Source organism: Acomys minous (assembly GCF_964271855.1).
Source record: "Acomys minous genome assembly, chromosome: 13".
Classification (NCBI taxonomy): domain Eukaryota; kingdom Metazoa; phylum Chordata; class Mammalia; order Rodentia; family Muridae; genus Acomys; species Acomys minous.
This window is the reverse complement of record NC_140495.1, coordinates 61,901,817-61,915,314: the sequence shown is the minus strand read 5'-3', so window position 1 is coordinate 61,915,314 and position 13,498 is coordinate 61,901,817. Positions and strand designations below refer to the sequence as shown.

Below are 13,498 nucleotides of genomic sequence, written 5' to 3'. Positions count from 1 at the left end.
GGTGTGTGTGTCTCTTTGTGTCTTCTGCTATCCTACCACACTGATAAGTATTTGAACGCGTGTTTCAAAAGCATGTTCTACAGCTGGAACCGGAGAGGGCGGCCTCTGCTCCATCTTCTCGTCTTCATATGTGCAGTGGGAAGCCATGACTTTTTTTTTGGAAAGTATGATCAACCAGATGTTTCGAACATTGGAAAAAGAAGTAAGTAACTTCCCATGCTGACTGAATGTCTGTGCTTTTGTAACCCAGTCGATGGGTAGGGAAACTATAGCTACACATCCTAGGAACGAGAAACCTATAGCTACACATTCTAGGAACGAGAAACCTATAGCTACACATCCTAGGAACGAGAGCACAGGGCTAGAGAAGTTAGGCAGCATACGCAAGCTCCAGCACGCCATACACAGTAGAGCTCTGTGGCTCAGAGCACTCCTGCAGTTAGTGTCCATTTTGAGGGGCGAGTTGACTGAGCCTGGTCATACATGGGCACCAGATGGAGGACAGTGACAGAAACTTGGACTTGGATCATCTAAAGTGGGAACTTTCATAGAGCATCTTTCTCACGTATGGCAAGTGAAACATAATGGCCATGCTGCCTGGCCGCTGGCTTTCCCAGAGTAAGAGCAGATGGCCAGGTGTGTCTTGCTGTACATCTTGAAACCGTAGCCCATCATCTTAGCTGTAACTAACTGGATAGCAGCGTATGCGATATTGTTCATAGTAACTAAGTCAAAATAATGAAATCACAGCTATTTGGGATAATTGCATCATAATGTATTCTGGGCTAGCTTTGTAAACAATCTCAAGTCCTTTAAGTGAATGATAGGCGTTTTCTCAGGGTGACTAGTGTCACTAGCTTTTCAGCTTGAAATAGAGATGTTTTTTCTCTGTTTGGCCCACAAGGAAGTGAACCTTGCTTGGATTCTGCAGTTTTTTACTTTCTTTTCAATGGAAGAATTTGACCCAGAGATTGTTTGACTGGAAAGGCCAAAGCTGCTCATACTTGTTTTTGCTCATACAAGCATTAACAGGACTTGTTTCTAGTGTAGGAGAAGAGAGCATTGAGCGGACCACACTGGCTGTGGCCGTGGGCTGACTGAGATTATTGGAGAGTGTGTCCATGGTGATGATGAGGATTGATTTGCTTCTCTAGGTAGAGATTACAAAGCCTACGGCATTAGAAGCAGTGTAATCTAGCCTTAGACACGGCTTGTTCAGATAATAACCTGAAAGGTAGAAGAGCAACTATTTTGAGGCCACCTTGTGCCACATACACACCAAGTCCCTATCCCAAAATAAAAAATAATACGTAAAGCTATTTGATTTTGGAATTCTCATAGTTTGGGCTAGAGCGATGGCTCAGTGCTTTAGAGTACTTTCTCTTCTTTCAGAGGACCTGAGTTTGGTCCTGTTAGTTACAGGCTCACAACTGCCTGTAACTTGAGCTCCGGGGTATCTGACACCTCAGGCCTCTGAGGGCCCTCACTCTGGCAGGCATTCGTGTGTGCGCTTGTGCTTGAGACAGGGTTTCTCTGTGTTAGGGCCCTGGCTGTCTTGGAACTTTCTTTGTAGACCAGGCTTGTCTTGAACTCAGAGATCCACCTGCCTCTGCTTTATGCGTCCTGGGATTCAAGGTGTGTGCCACCACACCCAGCATAAAAATAAATCCTACAGGAACTATATAACTTTAAGCATAACAAGTTTAGATATTACCTCAAAATCTCTTATTCAAATGAACTAATTGAAATTTTAAGCAGAAGAATGTATTTTACTTATTTACTTGAGACAGAGTCTTGCTGTGCAGCCTTGCTGGCCTCGAACTTGTGTCATTCCCGCTGCCTCTACGTTTTGGATCCTAAAATAGAGGTGCTCTCTAAACTAAAGGAGCGCACGCGCTCTCTCTGTCTCTCTCTCTCCTCTCTCTCTCTCTCTCTCTCTCTCTCTCTCTCTCTCTCTCTCTCTTCCTCTCCCTCTCTCTCTCCTCTCTCTCTCTCTCTCTTCCTCTCCCTCTCTCTCCCTCTCCTCTCTCTCTCTCTCTCTCTCTCTCCCTCTCCCTCTCTCCCTCTGTTTGTGTGTGTCTGTGGTGTGGTTCATATGAGTATCAACTATGGACATTGTCTTTTTTTATTTTATTTTATTTTATTAATTTATTCATATTACAGGGTTATCCCCTCCCTTGTATCCTCCCATTCCTCCCTCCCTCCCATTTTCCCCTTACTCCCCTCCCCTATGACTGTGACTGAGGGGGACTTCCTCCCCCTGTGTATGCTCATAGGGTATCAAGTCTCTTCTTGGTAACCTGCTATCCTTCCACTGAGTGCCACCAGGTCTCCCCATTCAAGGGATGTGGTCAAATATGAGGCACCAGAGTACATGTGAAAGTCAGACCCCACTCTCCACTCAACTGTGGAGAATGTCCTGTCAATTGGCTAGATCTGGGTAGGGGGTTTAAAGTTTATGGCCTGTATTGTCCTTGGCTGGTGCCTTAGTTTGAGCGACTATGAACATTTTCTAATGAAGTGGTTCCGTGGTTTGGATTTTAACTGTTCAAAAGCAGTGTATCTCGTGGGCCCCGCAGGACACTTATCATCCCAGCTACTTAGGGGGCTGAAGCTAAAGGGCCACACGGTCAATGTTGTCTTCTGGGCTGGAGAGACGGCTCAGACATTCTGAGTTCAAACCCCAGTAGCCACATTGTGGCTCACAACCATCTACCATGAGTTCTTATACCCTCTGTTGTCTGATGCGCTCTTCTGTCATGCAGTAAATAAGTAAATCTTTGGGGGGGGAGTTATCTTTGGGTCTAGACTGGGTTCAGGGCCAGCCTGGGGAAACTTAAACAGCCTCAAGACGCCAAGTTGTGGGGATGGGGCAGAAAGCTGAGGCATACCCAGTGGTAGAGCACTTCCTTAGTATACATGAGGCTTTTCATTCAGTTGCCAGCAGCACACAAACACTGCTTGTACATATAGTTTGTGCAGCCACGAATGCCAACTGCATTATATACTTATAACCTAGGATCTAAAGAAAATGTGATGTGGTGGGTCTCAAGCTGCCTGTTGACTTCCTTCTGTGTCTGTGTGATAGGAACTCCCGGTTAGTGATGGCATAGAGCTGCTGCAGATGGTTTTGAACTTTGAGATGAAGGATCCCCTCATCCTGTCCTGTGTCCTTACCAACGTCTCAGCACTCTTTCCATTCGTCACGTACAAGCCTGAGTTCCTGCCCCAGGTCTTCTCCAAGGTATAAGTCCATCTTCTTTACAACTTTACTTTAACCCTGAGTCAATTTTTGTATTGTGTGAAAGTGTCTGTTAGAAACCAATCAAGGACAGGCGGATGTGTTCACTCATTAGAGGCTTATGTGGAACTCACTATGGACCAGGCACTACACTAGTGCCTTACTGCTAGGAACCACTGCGGGGAAAGGGCGCATAAACTGGCTTTGTACCTGCCCATACGGTATTGTGTTGAGTAGACTTCCACGCTAGGAAACACAAAGGAGAACTAAGGCAGGTTCCCGAGGCTGCTGTGGGCTGGGTGGGAGCTGCCAGAGGCCCGGGTTCACCAATAGTCCTCAGGATTCTGAGTGAGAGATAGCATGGGAAGAGTTGCGGCTGCATCTGGCATTCACATAAACATTAAAATCAGAGCAGCTGTCAGTGTTGATGTTGGAGTTTAAATGTCTGCACTTAGAGGTACTGAGATAAAACTATCCTGAGTAAAAGTGTAGAGGGGTGGGAGACCGTCAAGAGCACTTGCTGTTCTTGTCGAGGATCAGAGTTCAGTTCTCAGGCCCATGTGCTTGCTCACAACCACCTGGGACTCCAGTTCCAGAGAACCCTTTCTGGTCTCCTCAGGCACCGGGGATGCATGTGATGTAGGCATACATGCAGGCATGCACTCATGCACATAAAATGAATAAATGTTTTCTTTAAAAATGGGGCCAGGCATTTAGCCATGGAAAACAGGACCTGTATATACTCCTGGGAGGTGTCTGCCTCTAGCAGGGAATCCAACAGCAGCACAGAGGACAGGAAGCCCCACCTCACCTATGCCAAGAGGAACAGCTAGTCAGAGAAATGAAGATGCTGCTGCACACAAGCCAGCAGCACCTGGACAAGCAGCCTGGCTGCAACCCATGCTCACTGAGCCTTGGGAGGGACCGGTGGGTCTCTAGAGTTGCCCCTCAGGCGAGCGCCATTCTATTGTGGAGGCTCAGGAGTCACCCTCACTGTGCTGGTAAAGGGCCAGAGGGGCAATTACAGAATGGGCTGATGTAGTCCGTGTCTTCTTGAGTCAAAATAGATGAGAGAGACGTGCTCAGCTGAGCTGCAGGTGATGGTGTGGACGGATGGGTCGAGGGCTCCCCACCTTTCACGTCATACATCTGAGAAAGTGGACTCGGACTTTGTGGCGCTCGTGGAGCTTCCTCCAGCCACACCCACTGTACCAGATGGATGCCGAGAATCACCTGCAGGGTTTGTTGGGAAATTTTGTTCATTTAAAAACACAGAAGTAACCATTTCTTTTCTCCTCCCTTCAGCTGTTTTCATTTGTTACTTTTGAAAATGTTGGGGAAAATAAGGTAAGGTTATTTTTTTTTCTATTTTATTTTGGGTTATTTTTTGAAACAGGTTCTTAGACTGTATCTTAGGCTGGGTTCAAACTCCACCCCCAGTGCTAGGATTACAGGCATGGGCCGCCATGCCCAGCTGAGACCATTCACTAAACTACCCCATTCTAACTTCTCATGAGCTTAGGTGTGAACACCTCATAATAATACTTTTGCTTTTTGTGCACATGGAGGGGTTAGCGAAGCAGATGGTCATGTATGATTTTTTTCCAGAGACATCCAAGGGCCAATCTGCACACAGATTCTTACAGACTTAATCTCAGTTCATTTTACCCTTAGAACTGTAGACATAGTATGTAAATCTGCTGGCTGTCGCACAGTTTTCAGCTGCCTTCGGAGTGAGTTGTATTGAAGCAGTCTCTGAGTTTGGGCAATGTCCCTTTCAGGTCCCCCGGACTCGGGCAGTCAGGAACGTAAGGAGACATGCTTGTTCCTCCATCAACAAGATGTGCCGAGACTACCCTGACCTTGTCCTGGTAAGCGCTGGGCCCTCGCCAGGTTTCCGTTGACCCTGTGTGACTGCAGTATTGTGTGCGTAGCTTTCTTGAGTTGGTCTATTCTTTCTGTTTACCTAGTGCAGCGGTTCCTAACCTTCCTAATGTTGGGACCCTTTAATATAGTTCCTCGTGTTGTGATGACCACAACCATAAATTATGTTGTTGCTACTTGATAACTGTAATTTGGTTAGGAGTCATAATGGAAATATCTGTAGGATATCTGATATGTGACCCACAAAGAGGTTGTTAAACATGGTTTGAGAACCACTGACCCTAGTGATACAGTTTAAAATGTAACTGAATTCGCCACTCAAGGTGAGTGGGTCAAGATGTTTTTAATTCCTATTGCAAATGCTTGTCTGATGTTTGAGAGAAGCCAGATGCAGCTTCCAGCCATTTTTGTGGGATGTGGTGGTAGTGGTAGTGGTGGTTGTTTTAACAGGGTTTCTCTGTGTAGCCTTGGCTGTCCTGGACTTACATTTTAGACCAGGCTGGCCTCGAACTCAGTGATCGCCTGCCTCTGCCTCCTGAGTGCTAGGATTAAAGGCATGCGCCACTGGTGTAGGAGTTCTCTTAAAAGTTCCCTAAAATTAGCCCACACAAAAAAATTACTTTGAAATTGCTTTTCTGAATGCATGATAGTAGCTGTTTCTGTGTATAAGCAATAAACTGATCTTGGTAAAGATACAGTACCATTGATGTAGAAAAGCCCCAGACAGATCTGCCCTCTGCCTGGTTGCTTACTATTCGGACAAGGGTGAGAATTAGGACAGAATTTCTAAGTGGTGGCCCACAGGCCTGATCTCCCATAGACTGTCTTGGTGTTCTGGCATCCTTGAGTGGCCCATCTCTCTGAAAGTCTGGCCTTTTTCTTTTTGATGTGCAGCCCAATTTTGACATGCTTTATAACCATGTGAAGCAACTCCTCTCCAGTGAGCTACTCCTGACCCAGATGGAGAAGTGTGCTCTCATGGAAGCTCTGGTTCTCATTAGCAACCAATTTAAGGATTATGAGCGACAGAAGTTATTCCTGGAGGAGCTGATGGCACCAGTGGTCAACATTTGGCTTTCTGAAGAAATGTGCAGGTATGTAAGATTTGGGACCCCTGACTGTGACAGCATTTGAGTAAAACTGGTCTTGTTTCCAGAGCTGTGCCATGTTTAGGGAGCAGTGTGAGGAGGTCGAGCTGTGCTGACACTATCCGTGACCCCTGAAGCTCCCTCAGCATGTAATCTCATCTCTGAAAATGTCGCCTTGCTCTGTGGAGGTGAAGAAGGAGTGGCCAAAGGTGGGGAGTGTGGTCATAAGGGCCTGTAAAGCTGTGGCACGTTTGCAGTGCAGAGAAACGAGAGCAGCTAGGAAGGATCACCGTGGGATCTTGTGGACCCTGGGGCCTTTGTCCATGTAGTAAAGAACCTGTTTCTTTCTTTTTGGTGTTTGTTTTATCTTTTTAAAGATTGATTTATTTATTATGTATACAATGTTCTGCCTGCATGTATGCCTGCAGGCCAGAAGAGGGCACCAGATCTAGTTATAAATGGTTGTGAGCCACTAGGTGATTGCTGGGAATTGAACTCAGGACCTTTGGAGGAGCATCCAGTGCTCTTAACCTCTGACCCATCTCTCCAGCCCCCAAGAACCTATTTCTTTTGTGACCTTTTTAATTTGTAAAATAGCAGTGTGGTTTGGGAGTGGGAATGTTAACATAAACTTTTAAATGAAATGACCGCTTATATTCATGTGATTAAACTGCTCTCACTATAAAAACTCTTTGAGGCCAGGTGTGGTGGTGCACGCCTTTAAGCCCAGCACTCGGGAGGCAGAAGCAGGCAGATCACTGTGAGTTCGAGGCCAGCCTGGTCTACAAAGCGAGTCCAGGACAGCCAAGGCTAACACAGAGAGACCCTATCTCAAAAAAAAAAAACAACAAAAAAAAAACCTCTTTGGGCCAGGCTTAGTGGCACACACCGTTAATCCTAGCACTCAGGTGGCAGAGGCAGGTAGATTCTGTGAGTTCCAGGACAGCCAAAGCTACATAGTGAGGCACTCTTTCAAAACAAAACTGAACAAAACCCAAAACTCTGCTATTTGGAGTCAAATAATCCATCTCTTAACTCTTTTTAATTTGGATTCTTGGTGGTGGAGCTCGTCTGAGCCATGCACTACCCAAGGGTCATTAAACCCCTGAAAAGACAATATAATGAAGGGAGGTTTCCCAAAAATGGCAGTGCGAAGACCCCTCTTGGACTGGATCGTACAGGAAAGGACAGGGAACCGGATGGGGTGAGAGACACAGAGGCTTCTTCCCTCTCTTTGCCTCTGTCACTGTGCTGTCACCACCTGGGTCTCCTGTAATCCAGGTTGGCCTCTTCTTCTCATGTGCTGGGATTACAACCCTGTGTGATCATGCTTGGTTTATCTGCTGTTGTTTCTTGTAAATTGTCTTCCTTAAAGGCATGATACAGGGAATCTGTGGTGCCACATTTAGTCCCAGACTCTGAGTTCAGATTAGCCATACCCTATCTCAGGGAGCAAAAGAAATTTGGGGGGCTAGAGAAATGGCTCGGCTGATAAGAGAGCATTGATTGCTCTTGCAGAGGGCCAGGTTCATCCATTCCAAGCACCTACATGATGTCTCACAGCCATCTGTACCCTCAGTCCCAAGTGGTCCAGAGCCCTCTTCTGGTCTCTGCAGGACCAGATATATATGTAAGCAAAACACACACACACACACACACACACACACACACACACACACACACACACACACACGATATAGAGGCTGGAGGGACGACTCAGTGGTTAGGAGAGCTTACTGATTTTCCAGATAACCAGAGTTCAGTGCCCACACCAGGCTGACCTGTTCATAGCTGCCTATAACTAACTCCAGGTGACCCAGTGGCTTCTGTTGGCCTCTGAGGTCACCTGCACTCACATATACATACCACAGCACAGGCACGCACATACACTAATCTAAAAATAAAGTAAGACTTGCTCTAAATGAAGGTGATGATGTAACTCTTCCTCCCCCTGTTCAGAGTGCTGTCAGACATCGATGCCTTCATTGCCTACGTGGGTGCCAATCTGAAGAGCACTGACCCAGCTGTGGAGGATCCATGTGGCTTGAACCGCGCACGAGTAAGACGCCCGGGATGGGGAGCTGCCCTGGCCACGGGCAGCAGTTAGGATGTTTCATTGTCAAGTTTCTCAGATTTGTTTTTGTCTGTACTCGTGAGAGACCCGGAGTCTCTCCTGCCCTAAGCTTCTCCTTTCTTTTCTTCTTTAGTCTTGAATTCTTGAGTTAGTTCCCACAACAGAGCAGATGGTCTTTTCTATGAAGTCATTATTTTGGCTTTAAGGATCCCTAAGTAGCTCGGAAGACTGGAGGTGTAATGAGGAAGTAGGTCAGAACTTGGTCGCAGGGTGAGTCCTCCCTGCTCTTGCTCTCTGGCATGTGAAGTCCTAGCTGATGGCCAAACCTTGAGAACCGGAGGCTTTCCAGTGCATCACCGTGGCGAAAGCCACGTGCTCAGCCTGGCATGAGGGGTTGGGGGTTAGGATGCAAGCTGTGGAGTCCCAGATGGAGGGTCAGAGGTGAAAAACAGCAGTTTAAACACGTGGTGGTGGAGCTTGTCTGAGCCACACGCTACCCCAAGGGTCATTAAACCCCTGAAAAGACAATAAAAGGAAGCTTCCCAAAAATGGCAGTGAGAAGACCCTTCTTGGACTGGACCGTACAGGAAAGGACAGAGATCCGGACGGGGTGGGAGACACAGAGGCTTCTTCCCTCTCTTTGCCTCTGTCACTGTGCTATCACCATGAACACGTGTCACAGAGCTTTGTCTCTTATTCCCTGCTATGTTTTTCATTCTCTGTAGATAACCTTTTGTGTGTACAGCATTCTGGGGGTTCTGAGACGAACTAGCTGGCCTTCCGACCTAGAAGAGGCCAAGGCTGGAGGGTACGTGGTGGGCTACACACCCAGTGGAAACCCAATCTTCCGTAACCCTTGCACTGAGCAGGTCCTGAAACTTCTCGACAATTTGCTTGCCCTTGTAAGGTGAGTCAGGTACAGTTTTTGTTTTTATTTTAACCCTAAGAATCTCAAACCGTTCATCTTCATGTCTGATCATACTAATGCTATCACATCAGGTCCTGACCCTGTGGCGAGAGGAGCTTTTCTTTCTAAGACAAACGCCCTCCCTGTGTGAGGCGTGCTCTGTATAGACACGTGGCTGGAAATAGTCCCAGGACAGTGCTTTCTATCTTCTTTTTTGTTGTTGTTTTTGTTTACTTGTTTGGTTTTGGTTTTTCAAAACAGGTTTTCTCTGTGTAGCCTTGGCTGTCCTGGAACTCGACCAAGCTGGCCTTGAACTCACAGTGATCCGCCTGCCTCTGCCTCCAAAGTGCTGGGAATATAAAGGCATGACCCACCACCACCTGGACTTTTTAGAAATAAAGTTTTTGGGTATTTTGTTGTTTTGCTGCTGCTGGTGGTGGTGCTGCTGCTGCTGGGGACTGAAATGGGTCTCGTGCATTCGAGGCAACAGTGTCCCGTTGAGGTGCATCCCAGCACTTTCTTGGACTTCTTAGAGCGCATGCCTGCTTTTGAGGCTATTTTGTCTAAATTCTGACCAGGAGGGAATGGCATATTGGCAGGACAGCTGCTTTCAGCGTGCTGTTCCTCCAGATGCCGTCTGTCCATCTGCACTAATGTGACTTCTCCCCATGACCGAGCTCACGGAGACCAAACATCTGGTGTCTCAGCAAAAGCCAGAGGCGAGCAGGGTGCCTTTCACTCAGTGTGTACCAGCTGTCACTGTGAGACCAGGAGCATCAGCAGCCACCTGAGCACGTGCTTAAAAAAGCAGAATTAGGGACCTACTCCAGACTCAGAAATGTGACAAGATGTTGGGGTTTCATGTACACACTCAAGGGTCAGAAGCATTGTCAAGGTCATAGGAACTAACATACTCAAATGCAAGAGACCAGTCTAGGCTTGTTGGCTATGTGAAGTAAACTTTTTAAACTTTATGTAAGTGGGAAAAAATTTAAATGAACTTCTTGGTCTCTTTTGCTCAGTATCCTGGTGTGGGAGACATCCAAGTTGCATGTAGCTGAGTTCTGTTTCTTCCCACTGCCTACATGGTGTTGTGCTGTGTAGCTGGGCTGTCTCTATTGGCCCTGGTGGGGTTTTGTACGGTTTTAATAATATACATACAATAACTTAATAATAAGCTGCTCTTGTGTTGGAAATGTCTTGGTAAGATATTTCCATACTCTTGTTGGTTATACACAGAAGAGTACGTTGTGTGTGTTTCTAGTTTTCACAACTCCAGTAGCTTTCAGGCTGTATTGAGTATTGGTCCAGCAACTTTTACCAGGAATGGTAAAAGGGCGATTGATTCTTTTTTTTTTTTTTTTTTTTTTTTGAAGCAGTGTGCAGCCAGCCCTTGTTTGTGTGTGGGGAGAGGTGCACTCATACGAGGAAGCCAGAGGCTGACCTTACGGTGTCTTTCCGTTGTTCCTTCTCAGTCTTACTCATTGGGAAACAGTCTCCAACTTGAACCTAAACCTTGAAGGTTGGCAAGTCTAGCTGACCAGAGCACCCTTGGGATTGGCCTGTTCTGTCTGCCTCAGCACAGGGGTTATAGACATGGGCTACCATACCTGGCTTTGACCTGGGATCCAGCTAGATCTGAACTCATGTCTTCATGCTTGCATAGCAAGCACTGTACTCCCCAAGCCAACTCCCAGGCCCCATCTGTGTTTTTAATTATATTTTGGGTTAGTAGTTTTTATTCTTTGGGATTTGTTGTTCTAAGGCATTTTATAACCCAGCTGGTCTCTACCTTACTCTGGCTTTGAACTCTTGCTTATTCTTCCTCTATCTCCCAAGGTTCACACACCCAGCTATAGGTTTTTGGGGTTTTTTTTTATGACCACATTTAATTACTAAAAACAGCACCCAGATATATGTGACATGAGCAGCCACATCACTTGGGAAGCTAAGGCAAGGACCACTGAGCACAAGAAATTGTCCCAAAAAAACAAAACAGGATGAAAGGGAGGGTGGGCATGTTTGCCTTTAATGCTAGTCCAGAAGCAGAATCAGGCAGCTGTGTGCCAGCCACGGTGACATAGTGAGACCTTGTCTTTTATTTAAAAAAGAAAAATAAACATTAGGGCTTGTTTGCTCAGAGTCAAGTTTAAGTTTATTTCTTCAAGTAATTAGACATAATTATTAGTATCAACCTCGTCCCAAACAACTGAGAATTTTGTTCCAGAAAACAAAATATAGCAAATTGAGCAAAGTCCAATTTTGTTTTACTTTTCTGAGAGCCTTGCTCTGTAGTCAAGTTGACCTTAACCTTAGACTTTTCTTGTCTCAGTGTCAGATTATTTTTCCTGGAGAGACAGTCAGCTGTCTGTGTTGTAGACAGGGCCCTAGTAACAGTCCACCCAAGTCTGCTGGGTGAGCCAGTGAGTTCACTGGGGTTGCTTGGAAGCCCAGCTGACTCAAAGGCAGCCTACTCGCCAGAAGGCCTGCCTAGCATGCATCCTACAGTTTCCGCTCAACAGCTTTTGCCAGAATGCCCTCTCCTTCAGGAACTGTTTACTGTCGTCGAACCTCGGAGAGTGGTCGCATGGGCCTACTCATGAGCTCCCTGGGAAAGTTTCTGTCCAGACAAAGCAGTTAACCTGGCACTCAGTCTCCTGACTTTAATCCCTGAGGCCCACATGGTGAAATGAGAGACCTATGAACACAAATTAAAATGTCATGTTTGGTTGGGCGTGGTGGCACACGCCTTTAATCCCACCACTTGGGAGACAGGCAGGCTGAGTGCTGTGAGTTCAAGGTCAGCCTGGTCTACAAAGTAAGTTCCAGGTGAGCCAGAAATACACAGTAAAATCATGTGATTATTTCTTAAAGTTTTAAATATTTTTCATAAAGAAATTAATGATTTAGTGTGTGCCCTCACCACAAGTGGGCTTCTGGGACTGGAAGCTGCGTACATATTGGGGAAGAGTTAGTGGGCATGGTGACTTAGGGGCACATATGAGTGTGTCCTGCTGTGCACGCCGCACACTGCACGCTTGGCCATTCTGAGTACGTTAGTCGTCTTCAGTAAGGACCTTAGCTTGCTGTCATGTTCTTGGTATACTAGTGAACTAAATAAACTAAGAGATTTTAAAATGTTGAATGTTTATGCTCAGTTTTAGAAACAAGCATACTGAAGTATGGTGCTTTACACTGTGAGCCCACTACGTAGTGGATAGAAACAGGAAAATAAGGAGTTCAAGACCAGACTGTACAATATAGCTAGTTCTGGCCTAGCCTGCTGCCACCTGTGGGCTGCCCACAGAGGCCGGGTGGTGTTATCCACCTGTGGGCTGCCCACAGAGGCCGGGCGGTGTTATCCCCTGGAGCTGGTTACAGTCTGGTATTATTCACCATGTGGGTGCTGGGAACCAACCTTCTGTCTTCTCTAAGAGCAGCAGGTGAGCCAGTTCTTTACCCTTTGTTGTTGATTTTTAACATTTGTTGATCTTGTGTGGTGTGGGCTCACGCGTGCCAAGGAAGTCAGAGGATGACTTGTCAGAAGTTGGTTTTCTTCTTCCCACCCTATGGTCCCAGGGATCAGACTCGTTTGGAGTCAGTCTTAGTGGCAAGCACCTTTAGTACTGAGCCGGCTAACCAGATGCTGACATGCTTCCTTTACATCCTTATTCCAAAGGCGGATTGGCGCTTCCTTGTTTTTCGTTTTTTAAACTTGTAAAATGAAGGCACAGCAGCAGTCTGTGGTATGCAGGCCTGTGGTTCCTATACTAGGGAGAGTCAGGAATTCAAGGCAATATTGACCATTCTGAGTTACATGAGATCCTGTTCACTCCACAACTCCCCTGCATCCCATCCCCCAGAAGCATGGACTCACACTGGCCTGTGCAAGGTCAGTGCCCTGAGCATCAGTTCTCCATCTCTGCATGCTGTCCTGTTGAGAGGTCTACAGGAGCCGGGTATGGTGGAGCAGGCCTGTCCTAACACTAGGGAGGGTCTGGCAGGAGAATTCACTAAAGTTGAAGGGTAGCCTCTGCTACAGAGTAGATCCATTCTCAAAAGGAAGAGAAAGGTCTCCCAGCCAACAACAGTCATAGACTATTATCTATGTTTATGAAACTGCTGGGCTCTCACATGAGATCTACGCTGTTTAGAAACTTTTTTTCCGTTTGGTTTTTTGAGACAGGTTTCTCTGCCTAGCCTTGGCTGTCCTGGAATCACTATGTAGACCAGGCTGGCCTTGAACTCACAGAGATCTGCCTGCCTCTGCCCCCCTGAGTGCTGGGATTACAGGCATGCACCAT

The 13,498-nt window shown here is 46.6% G+C and overlaps 1 protein-coding gene across 2 annotated transcripts in view; it reads left to right on the top strand.

The window, feature by feature from the left end:
* The window catches only part of XPO5 (exportin 5), a 40,501-nt gene that overhangs the window by 17,100 nt on the left and 9,903 nt on the right, over window positions 1-13,498 (top strand). The window contains exons 14-20 of one of the 2 annotated variants that reach the window (XM_084755150.1): window positions 84-202; window positions 3,089-3,244; window positions 4,547-4,588; window positions 5,023-5,112; window positions 6,020-6,219; window positions 8,173-8,272; window positions 9,013-9,194. In XM_084755150.1, coding sequence (XP_084611276.1) covers window positions 84-202; window positions 3,089-3,244; window positions 4,547-4,588; window positions 5,023-5,112; window positions 6,020-6,219; window positions 8,173-8,272; window positions 9,013-9,194 — 889 coding nt within the window. Of the gene's footprint in view, window positions 1-71; window positions 203-3,088; window positions 3,245-4,546; window positions 4,589-5,022; window positions 5,113-6,019; window positions 6,220-8,172; window positions 8,273-9,012; window positions 9,195-13,498 lie in introns of both variants that reach the window. The other variant, XM_084755149.1, reaches the window with a different exon arrangement.